This window comes from Oreochromis niloticus, linkage group LG18 (assembly GCF_001858045.2).
Source record: "Oreochromis niloticus isolate F11D_XX linkage group LG18, O_niloticus_UMD_NMBU, whole genome shotgun sequence".
NCBI lineage: Eukaryota > Metazoa > Chordata > Actinopteri > Cichliformes > Cichlidae > Oreochromis > Oreochromis niloticus.
This window is the reverse complement of record NC_031982.2, coordinates 2,283,848-2,296,056: the sequence shown is the minus strand read 5'-3', so window position 1 is coordinate 2,296,056 and position 12,209 is coordinate 2,283,848. Positions and strand designations below refer to the sequence as shown.

At 39.1% G+C, this 12,209-nt stretch overlaps 1 protein-coding gene across 1 annotated transcript in view; it reads left to right on the top strand.

Annotated features, from left to right (window-relative positions):
- The first annotated feature begins 227 nt into the window (after positions 1 to 227).
- Positions 228 to 12,209, top strand: part of rab2a (RAB2A, member RAS oncogene family) — a 30,063-nt gene continuing 18,081 nt past the window's right edge. The window contains exons 1-3 of the mRNA XM_003453160.4: positions 228 to 444; positions 9,154 to 9,225; positions 11,278 to 11,345. Of these exons, the coding sequence (XP_003453208.1) occupies positions 399 to 444; positions 9,154 to 9,225; positions 11,278 to 11,345 (186 nt within the window). The 5' untranslated portion in view covers positions 228 to 398. The remainder of the gene's footprint in view (positions 445 to 9,153; positions 9,226 to 11,277; positions 11,346 to 12,209) is intronic.

The following is a 12,209-nucleotide window of genomic DNA, read 5'->3' as shown; positions in this document are numbered from 1 at the left end:
TTGAATTTGTTGTATATGTTGTGAAAGTGGTAGCAGTGATCTCTGCTCCCTTTTTATTTCATTTTTTATTTATTTAACAACAAAGTGAAGTGAATCTAATACCTCCTGACTTTTTTTTTAGAAGAAAGGTGATTTTTTTCCCCCCATCATTTCCACTAAGAGTGGAAGTAGTGAAATGCATCGTAAATTTCCGAGCAGACCCTGAAGATCTCATTGTGTAGCGTGGCGAGGGCGGACCGTGTGACGTCGAGCCGAGGCTCTGGCTGTTTATTGTTCCTTCCTCAGCACGGACAGAGAGAAACGGGCTAACAGTCTGTCAGCCACTTTCTTTACACGGTTAACGGTCGATTTTACGAAGGTGTAACGGGCTAGACAGCTAACTGCACAAACCAGGGGTCATGGCGTATGCGTACCTCTTCAAATACATCATCATCGGAGACACGGGTAAGTTACAGCAAGTGGCAGCTAGACTGCCAGTTAGCATTTACCTAGCTCTTAGCCGCTAGCTAGCGGCGTATTTCCGCAGTGTTGGATAGTTCAATGACGTGGTAAAAGCAGAGACAGAAGGGGTGGGATGACAGCTCCAATCCTTCTCTGTTAACATATTTAGATAACAATAAGCGACCCCTGGCAGTGTTAAAAATCCACACAGGAATCTTGACACAAGCTGCCTTGGAGTAGCTTGTGTCAAGGTTGATAGCGGCTGATAAATGTTTGGGCCTTTTGTCCCTTTGCGTCGAGGGTGGGGGTGTTAGCCACAGCTTGCCAGCCCAGCTAAGTAGCATTAGCTTTTCCACCAAATATTTAGCAACCGGCTGTCACGACATCCAAATAACGCTTCACTGACTGCAGCTACATACGACAGACAACCACACTACCAATTTCTGTTATTGTACATGTCTTATAATTACTAAACATTAGCCTAGCTTCTTGTCAGAGAAGGCCAAGACGCCAAGCTGCACCTCTAATATTCCCTGAAATGGCGTAGACCAGATCTAATTTCTGGCTACATATATCCTCGCGATTTGGAGTCGTTGCACGGTTTCATGTTTTGCGCTTCATTTACCAAAATGTAGTTTTGTATATCTTGTGCTGGAAACCACTCAATTAGCCGGCAGTGTTGTCATCTGTTTACTGTTAGCAGGCTGTACTGATGAGGGCTACCGCTGTGTGGTTCCAGGTACATTTCTATATTATACCGTTATATTATACTGTTATAGCACCAGTTTTAGAAAAGCAGGCAGGTCTTACAGCTGTGAGGTACAACGAGAGCTTTAGTAAGATAAACTGCCAGCGATAGCAAGAAGCAGCTAGAAAATTTTCAGAGTAAATAGATATTGGGGAAACACTCCCATTGTGAGGATATGTAGTTTTGTCTTAGATGATGTACACTGTAGTGGGCTTCATGTTTACTACACTGTTATTGCCAAGCAGGGTCACGTTCTGCCTGCTGCTGTTATGATTTCGTGCAAGTATGTTGTTTATCTTCAGTAGTGAGTGTTGAAAAGGTCCCAGCTTGATTACACAGATGTCTAGACCAGAAATACTCCATCTGTGCGCCACTTACTTTTACCTCACGAGGCTTTTTTCAGCACACACGCGGGCATTGCAGTGCTAGCCTCGTTTTTTTTTTTCTTCAAGCATATTTCTAGGGAGAAATTGTATTTATTTTTTAAGTAAAATATCTGGTGTCCAGGACATAACATGTAATTAATATTAGTGTCAAAAAAACGGCTGGGCCAAATGTTCCATAGCTATCATCTTCTCATCATATGACATTACAAATTTAGTGTGGGGTGTTTGGGATCACTTTCAGAAATCCCTGGAAAGAAACCTAACATTAGTCTGCCAGCTGAAAATCTAATTGGCTCACTGATTTGTTGTTGTGATCAGTAGAAAGGCTTCTAAAAAGGTTTAGGGACAGTAGTAGTAACTGTATACAACAGTAAATAACTGTAAAAACATAATTTTCTGCATATAATATGTCATTTTAATACAACTTTACATAATCCCACTATATCTGGCTGTGTTCTGTCTGGCTCAGTTCATCTGGGGCTGAGAGATACATCAAGCGTGATTCTCAGAAGCAAAAGCCTATCCAGCGTTTGCTTGGGTAAAATATATTTTTCCAGCATTGTCAATGATGAGACTCAAAGGTGCAGGAGTCATGATGTTTACTTATACTAGATCATGTGATTTCTGTCAACAAAGAGGTCAGCAGTTACACTTATGTATAGGAGCCAGGTCATTTTAAGTAAGAAACTAGCCTGCAATGTTGTGATCATACTATGATGCAAGTCAGACTGATCGGATCATCTTAAACTAAGGTGGGTTGGGTAGAAGGGATTTAATCTTGCAAACAATGTATGTAGCACTGTTCATATGCTACAGTGCTTATTGCTAATTACTTAGCGGTGGCTGGGAACAGCGAAGCTGCTTACGAGTTGCTCTACATGCAGGAAGAGAGGGGAAGGAGACAGTGGGGAGTTTATCTCTTGCTTACCAGCATACCAGCAGGATGGCACCCAATCATATTTAGTCAATACAGGAATAAATGATTCAGCCCACCTTTATTAGTGAACATAAGTCAATAGATGTTAGCTGAACAGGTATAACAGTATGAAATGATAAGATTTGTCTGGTTCTTTATTCCCTTGTTAAAATTGAAAATTTCTAGAGCTATATTTTATCGTAAACAATGCTAATACCAGGCTATAGCTTGGGCAAAAAAACAAAAAAAAGCCCAGTGCATAGGTCTGCAAGGCATGTAATTCAGTGGGTGAATCACTGGTATGAGTAGAACTTGCTCATTTTTGCCACCACCTAACTACTTAACTAACTAGTTAGACAACATCAGCTTGGCTTGTGGCAACTTTGTGGACAAAGTGTGGGGCAATTTGCCTGCCTTTGTATGTGAACAATGTGTCTGAAAGAGAAAGGGACATCTTCTGGAAGAACTCTTCTCTTTTCTTTTTTATGATTGTTTAAAATGTCTAAAACACTACCGTGTACCACACAGTTGGTACAAAGTGTTTGTTTGAGCATCTTTGACTGTGATCGTTTTTTGTATTTTCATTAGGCGGTCAGTTAAAATGTCAGTTTTTACACATTTGTATGACTGTATTTAATAATTTTATTTTATAATTATTTGTTTCTTCTATGTTTTATTCCCTAGAATATAACACATCTTGTCTTGGTCTTATCTTCACCCTAAAGTAGATATGATGGTTCCTGGTCTGTACAGCTACATGTTATCAAAATCTAAAGCCAGTCATGGAGTAGTAGTTGGACAAGTTTAACTTGGGTGTGTCGTCTTGTTACCTTGTAACTGCTCTGCTGAGCCAAAGCAAATCCACAAGTTTAAACACCAGAAAAACCTCCGATCTCCAGGTTAATCAATGTTCAGTGAGGCTTTTATTGTGAAAAGTAATCATTAAGGCTTCCATCTTCCAGGTGTGCTTAGTAAGATGGTCAGTACCAGTAAGATTGGCAGTCTTTTAGTGCAGTGTGTAATCATTCATCTACACATGAAGAATGAGGAAGATGTATTTCCAGTCAGTGAGTTTTAGTTGGGTTTTTAAGGTGTGATGCGTAGACATCATTTTAGTCAGAGGAAACACTCGCAGCTAATACTCATACAGCTGGTGTTCTTAACCCCACCTGCCAGACATGTATTCAGAGCTGACTTTTTCTCTTTTTTTTTTGGTTGAACTCAATAAATCAACTAGTTTCTCACAGAGGTTTTTCTTTTAAAATATTAACTATAATTAATACAGAAATACAGCTGCAGTGTATGACTTTCTAGGAGAAAAAAAACACACAGACACAAGTCACTTTGTCCAGTGGCATCCTACCTTTTTTGGCATGTAGTGTGTTTCGGTAGTTGTTCACCTTAGGTGTAGATTCGTGGCCTGCTCTTAATTTTCTTGACCTTTATCTAACTTGTCATTTTAATTTGGCCTCTACCCATTGTTGCACAGGCCCTGGCCTGCATCCTTGCTGTGTTGCTGATGCTTTCTGAAATGTGACATTTGTCAAAACTTACCGTATATCATTCCAGGTGTCATCACCTCTCTCTCCTCTTATTTTCTCTCAACTCTTCGTGGAGTGTTTGAGGAGATGCTTTGCTTTATGACTTAAAGGAGTAACAGGCACTTGCACGGGCAAATAATGATCAATTGGATTGACTATTCTGAGACAGAAAAAAAGTTAATTCAGTGTTGACTGTCTCTCTGACCCATGGCCAGGCTGTCCTCAGATATAGCTGGCAGAAGACAAACTGCATCTGAACAGAAATTATAGCTTCAGTACAGATTGAATGTCCAAAAATAGGTTCTGTCCCACTGAACACTGCCTGTAGATCTCCAGCTTTTCAAATTTTAGAGCGTTTGACCCCATTCAGAGAATTTTGAGGTTCATTGTGACACAGCAGTTTTCATTATGAAAAGCACAGTAAGATTTCAATATGCACAGCTATAGTTCATTGGGATTTTCTATGCAATAATATCCAGTCTTTGGCTAAAATGAGCAAACCCTTCATTCATGGACCTTTTGTTAAGATGGTCCTGCGTATGTATCTGCTTTGACTGAAGTTTTTTTTACAGGTATCCTTGGGAACCTACAGTGGAGTTGTGGTAAATGTTTGTGTGTAGTTTTCCTGTCTAATAATTATGATTATTGGCTTTCCACAATTCACCCCCCAACAAATGCCGTCATTTTTCAAAACTGTTTAGATGCGCTTATGAGAAAGGCTGCAATTAACACATTTTCATTAGTTATTAATCACCTGAGTGTTTTGCTTCAAATATTTGGTCTATGAAACCTTTGATACCAAAGAAAATTGCTCAAGCAAACATTAGTAACATCCATGTTAGTTCATACAACCACCTAAAACTGTAACCAGGCAGAAACATAACTTAACAGAAACTACCTGTCCTTGACTTGTTTTATCATTAATCGTTTTGCGGTATACAGAGTGCGGTGTCCCATAAGCCCAAATTTAAAAGACCTCTTCACGGTAATGACCAAACTGGAGTGTGAACTGAGCCAACAAGTGTGTTATTCATAGTTGAGGTGGTATTCTGATGATAATAGTGCTTGAGGGATAACATTGTGTTCATGTGTGATTAAACTGGGTTAATGGAGGACCTATAACAGTAAATATTAACTGTGAGAAATCTGCCTCGTCAGGATTGTGGGACTGCAGTTTGACCAGGTTTGATTAATAAATAGTCCCACAACTTGGGGTCTGATAATTATTGTTGTATGTAGGGTCCTTCATTCAGAATAGGACACTGATTGAATTAAAGTTTTAAGGATCTCTAAAACTATAACTTCAGCTATTTTCTATTGTTCTCAACTTCTGAAATCCCCTGCCAACAGCCTACAGGGATGACGGCTTCAGATCACACTTGAATGCACTTCAGTAATACTTAATGTGCAAAAAACTGTTCCTGTGGACAGTTCCTGTCAAATTCCTCAGCAGGGATTGTGGTGCAGTCTGCTGACCTTGCCAAGCTTCAAGTTACTGCTGTAAATGAGCAGAGCAGCATCTCACTGGCTTGCTGGACACTCCCAACACATTGGCACCAACCATGTGCAACCTTTAACATCCTGCAAGGTTGTGTCTTGTGCCTGCTTAATGTCAGTGTTTTCTTGCCTCATTTCAAACGAAATAGTAATTTTCTCGCTTGTATTTTACTTTTAATTCTCAGCCCACATCATCTCCTCATAAAAACTTAATTGCTACATTTCTGAGTGCTAGAGATGAAATGGCATCAACATTTGAAGTTTTTAGTGACCAGAATAACAACATCAGGAATAAGTGAGCATATTTACACATTTTCATGTGTTAGAGCCTCGACTTCATTTCAGCAGATGAGGCCTGAGGTGAGGAGGAAGAGGATGAGGGTGGAAAGAGAAATAATGCTCACTTTGTCCTGCCGGATTAACAGTTTTAACGTTTTTTGTCTGGAATGGGTAAGCAAAGAGTGCAGTCATACTACATGTACAGCAGCACAACAGCATGCAATGTTTTTACGTGAACAGTCACACAGAAAACCTCAGTTGTGATTATTGATTAGCTGTGAGCAAAATATAAGGGAAAAGTCATTACATTTGACATTGCTCTGCTCTCACTATAATATTGTTTGTGGTGCTCACAAATCAGCTCACTTTCTGCATCCTCAGTATAAAACATGAACACAGACATCATGACGTCACTCGCTGATTTGTGAAGTCCTGTTAATGTCTGTTATGGTTTTGTGTTGGTTGTGTCAGAAGTCCTGACATCATCAATGCCTCACCATTTATACTGGCACTGAGGCCATGCACTCCTCTCGTGGACAATAGGTGTCACCACTGAAGCAAAACTTCAACTTCAACATCAACACTGACATAGGACTAGAAGTTGAAAGAGGAAGCACAGCGATTGCAGTATTTTTGTTTTGTTTTTGTCTTTTTCAGCGTTTTCTCCAGAACTTCTTACTCTTCAAGTTGTCCAACATCTCCTTCTGTACAGTCCAAGATCTCTGCACTTTAACTGGTGGTAAAAATGGACACAATCGTACACCGGCTGAAACCACACCACAGCGTGGTTCATACTAGCAGACTTGTCAGTCACAAGTTGTTAGTCAGTGACCATCTTTTTTAGCCAGCACTGTTTTTTCCCTCTTTTTTTCAGTTAAAATGACCAGAATTTACAAATGTGCTATTCATACCAAAAACGAATGACTGAGCCCATAAACCCATAATCCCATTAGGAAAGTATTTACAGAGATGGAGTTCAAAGGCAGTTTTCCCACAAAGATCTGTAGGAACCAAAAGTCCTTTTGCAGGTGTCACCCCTGATGGCCATTCCAAAAAAGAAAATGCAAGTATGCTACATTATCCTCACTTTTCAAACCCTAAAGCGATGTCAGTCTTTTATACTGTCTGGTTTTCAATTGATTTTGGTTGAAGTGTGTTAGCTGTGATTTATTAAAATTAAAAACAGTTTGAAATAGGTATCAAATAAATGTAAGAAGTAGTTCAGTGTGGGATTTTGCCCCATGGTATGAGACAACTTATGAGGTGCTCGGCCATGAAGGACCTGTTACTATGACAACTGTTGAAGTGAGCTGGAAAAGGATACTTTTTTACAAGGTATCCTTGTCTAAAGAACAGGGCCGTGGTTTATGAATCATTTTGTCAAATGCATCCTATTTTTTAATGTTGCAAAAGGTCAAAGGTCCACTGTTCAGGCTTTTGTGAGAGCTTTCCCATCATTAAAGATTTTGTTATTTGCCATAACTGTGGGAGGTGGATATTTTTACTTGTTAGTGGATCACATTTGTTGAGTCATACTGGTGTTTGCTCAAAAAGCGCAATTTAATTATCCCACCTGTCAGTAATCCAGTCAACATGTTCCTTTTGTTGTCTGACAGCCCAGCATGTATGTCCAAATTTTCCACTGCATGACGAGATTTGGTGAGAGCTAGACTCTGTTTGAAAGCACATTCACAGAAACCTATCACAGTCACTAATTATGACTCTAATTGTAGCCATGCTCTGCATTTAAAGACACAGCAGGCTTTGATTCTAGGCTCCTGTAGACAGTTTGCTTTTGCTCTGTATCACAGCCATCAAGCTGTTACCTCTTGTCAGAAATGAAAGGTTCTGCTATGTTAAAATGTATGTTAATTGCATTGTGTCTAATTAGAAAAAATGCTATTACTGTTTTGTTGCTTTAGTAGTGCAAGAGTGGCTATGAGCAGGTGTCTGTTGACTGATGGAGGTGACAATGACTTCACTGTTACACCTTTATTTAACCTTCTCAAGATCCCTCCATCCCTTACTAGCAACAGCGTCATCACAACGTCCCTGCTTAGCAACTTGTGACCCGTGGAAACCATGTAAGAGGAGGACCATGTCGCACCTCCTTGTCGCCCCACCTTCTGTCAGCTACTGTCTCCTTAACATTCTCTTTTATTCTCCTGTGTTCATCCCTCCCCCACTTCCTCCTCCTGTTTTTCTTCTTACACACACACATGTTCCCACGCTCCCAAACCCTTCAACTCCAAAGCCTTACTTACCATATTTGCTGAGTGAAGCATTCTATACCAGCATTCTCCATTTTCTTGAATGTTCCTGACACTCTTGGTCTTTTTGAAAAGGTTTAAAATGGTATCAGGTTGAGTTAAAGTTGATTCAGTGTTTTCAAAATCCATCTTGTCACAAATAGATATTGATATTCTTCCTCAAGTGATTCCTCATGGTAGCATATTAGCCTTGGAGGTGACAATGGGCAGATTCAAGGTGGCAGGAATTACTGCTGGATTTTATTTTTTTTTCCTACAGTTTAATCTTTTTTTTTCTTTTGTTTCCTTGTTTTCGTAACTGCTCTTCACTAAGGGACATTTTCTTTTTACTACACACTTAAACACACATCTCAGTGAAAAGGATTAGCACTAACTTTTTTAAATGTTGTTGTCCAAGTACTGCGGCACCAAACCTGTTGAGTGTGCTTGTCATGCTTCTAGATATTTGTGTTGAGGAAATAACAGCTCACACTCGCTCTGAGAATCTGCTCACCATTTCCATCTGTAGTTTGTAATGCAGTTAAGTCGATGTGTCTTTGATTTAATGATTGCATTTGCAAACACCTGTCATCTGACTTCCTAACTCACTGATTCGCTTTGGGGGGGTTTTCAGTTGAGAATAAATGACCTAAAACAGAATTATCACTGACAGAGCATTGCTTGTCAGCGATGAAAGTGTTGCTTTTGTATCTGTGGGAGTTTGCCACATTCAGAGCTGAAGGTATGTGTGGATTGCCATTGAAAATAAGCATGCTCATTAGTGCCCTTTTGGCTACATAAAAATTAGCCACCTTTTATAGCTCAGTTAGCTTGCTAATAGTTAGTTAACTGGAGCAAAGCTGATGAAATGGTGTGTATGCTCCCTACTGGGTCATTTGAACATGATGATGACTCCAGTTGTCTTATATTAAAAATGTAAGAGTTGTAACTTGGTGTTTTGCCAACCTACAAACGGCAGTGGCTCTGACTTGTAATATTTTATTGTCAGCATATGAATGAATATGTGTGTCCTCCTGCGGACCTCTGTTGCAGCTTTGATCCCCTTTAATTCTGTTTGTGTACTTTTTTTTTTCAGGTGTGGGAAAGTCATGTCTATTACTACAGTTCACAGACAAGAGGTTTCAGCCAGTTCACGACCTCACCATTGGTAAGACCACCTGCATCATTTTTAATAAAACATAAAGCATAATTAAATGACTTTTACTAATTAATGTTGATAGACTAGGTCACACTAAGTAAAGTAAAAGCAATATAGCTGATGCTACGTTAACAGCATAAGAAAGTAAGTAAAAAGTAATTAGATGCTGAGTTAACCAAAACCCTTCTGATATTCAAATAATTCAGGTTTTACTGTGTACAACTCCAGTAGATATGACAGAGAGGAATAACCTCTTACAATTGCATCAGTTACAGAAAATTGCTTAATTACTTTGTTCAGTATGAATGGCCATAAGGCCAGCTCTCAGCTTTGCAGTCTCCAGTATTATTGAAATGCAGATGCTGCTCATTTTACGTTTTCGCACGCTTCTTCATTTTTCCCCAACACACTTGTGTACCTGGCCTGTACCACCACAAAACATCTGCCCCCCTTCCTTCTTTCACACAGCCCATCTTTGCATGTGATTGGCTGAATGGTGTGCCCATCAAAATAAAAACCCACCCCTGCCCTGTATGGATTCTCAGCAGTGCTGATTTAATAACTGACATGTGAAATGATCTCGTATCTAGACCTCTGTGAAGATGAGCTGCAAATATCTTATTTGCTGTCGGTGACATGTGGCCTTGTGGTCTAACACTAACAAAAAGAAGCTCAGAAACTTCATTCTCTGCTACTTCAGTCTGATTTCAAGTCAAACACAGAAAGGGTTGAAACCCCCTCAGAGAGATGTCAACAACGTTGTAGTTTTTCTCAAAAAAAGTTTTCTTTGTCATGGTCTGTGTGGCGATTGATGTAAAATAGTGCACTTTATTCCTTTTAAACCAGTATCCAAAAGGGACCTGACTATTTATTGGAGTGACTTATAGATATACTTATTCCATAGTGCTGTTTAAATCCAAGTGGGTCAGCGGCCTAAGCCATATACTGGATAACAAAGGCTCTCTCTTGCCAACTCATGTGTGTGATCTATGTACAATGAAAGAATGCGTTAGAAATCACATGCTTTGTAAAGCAGCTTCAGCAGGAACACCACCCCTGCTAATACAGTACAGGGGAGGAGCTACTGATAAATCTGATGAGCCAATATTTACGTCCAATTTTAGCCTTTGGCCTAAGAGCAGATATGTGATTTCAACTTCAAATTTGATCTTAAGCACAAAGCAATGTATACTTTCTTGTGTCTGTGGGGCAATTTATGTTGGACTCAAAACAAAGGTGACCCAGTAATAATAGCAGTTATAATCCTTATCAAGTGTTATGTCATGTAGAAATTCAAACCTCAGATTACACACATTATGCATACCACTTGCTATCACTGGTTGTGTGATAAGAACAGCATGAACCCATCACACAAGCCCCACAGCCTCCATCAGCATTATTTAAGATTGTAGATAAGATTGATTAAGGTTGTGTTTACATTGTGGTACTCTATATGGTCTGTATAAAGGTGGATCTGGAGAGTATGAGATAAGTCCAAGTGGGTCCATCTCCTCACCTTTCCTCATATTTAAAATGAAATGTCTGGCATCAGACCTCTCCACAAATCTCTCTTCCTGTGAACTAGGCTGAGGGAGCCATACGCTTGTGCAGTAAGAAAAGCATAGCAGTGTCATTTGAAAATTGTAAAACTATTTCTGAAACCCTGTCGTTGACCCCGATGTGCTGGGTTTGACTTCTCCAACACAAATTATAAATGGATTTTCATCATCTCTTTCAAGATTCTCATCTTGGTTAAAATCAACGAATGGCAGATCTGCAAAGCCTTTGAGGTGTTTCAAGTGCTAACTTGTCAAATTTCAATAATGTTAAGGACATTATCCATATCCTGCACATTGCCTGTAGGCAGATGATAATGGATATTATATAGACTCGACTTCTATCTTGAATACAGACGCCATGTCTTTTTAAAAGCATTTGATTGCTATCAGAATCCATCAACAGATAATTAACAGTTAAGAAAAAAAGTATTCTGTGTAAGATCTGTGTAGCTTTTATTTAGAAAGGGTTATTCATCCATTTTCTGTGATTGTGTCTATGCAGGTGTGGAATTCGGCGCGAGGATGATCACTATAGATGGCAAACAGATCAAATTGCAAATCTGGGATACGGTAATACATATACTGTTTTTCTTCCTTTTCTTTTTCAAACAGAAAATATAACTTGAATTTGTTTCCTTAACTGTAAGTGTATTTAAGAAAGAGAAATTAAACTCGGAGCCTTTGAATACTGAGGAATGCATGCTGTCGTCTTTGCAGCATTTCTTATATTGTGTTTAAAAAGAAGCCTTCCTCTGTAAGGTTCTGAGGTTCTGACAAACTTCAGATAACCTGTATATCAGATATCTGTATTTATCCTTATCCTGTGATGTTGTTCATGCAGGTGAGGCCCACATCTCCTCCCTCATACTTTTTGATTTGTCAGGAGCCTGTTATGTGATGCCTTTCTAGTTCCAGCCTCAAATGCATTGAGATTTAGGAGAAGTCACACATCATTAAGACACCCAGTGTCCTATTGCAAATACACCAGTAGAGCTAAGGAACCGTTTTTATATCTAATTCTCACATAATGAACAAATGGATGCGATCAGTCATGCAGCATGGTACGTCAAGAGTGAAAGTTTAAAAAAAAAAAAAACAACAACAACAGGCTGAGAAGAGCAATGAAGGAATTTTAGTGCACGTAAAAAAACAAAGAAGCCATTTTATATATTTAAGGGCTTTTAAGAGCTCGGACAAATAATTTTTTGTTTTTCAGTACAAATTTCTGAATTACAATAATTAGTTGGATTGATAAACTATTAATATGGTTCTACAGTAATGTCTTGTGTTTTGTAAAGTGCCTGGAAATAAATATTTAATGAATTTTGCATTAAAACTGTTTTATGCACCATCTCGTGCCTGCTTCAAGTTCCCACAGTAGAACATCATCTGCCAAAAACTAAAAGCATAGCTACCAGGTATAAAATAATTCTA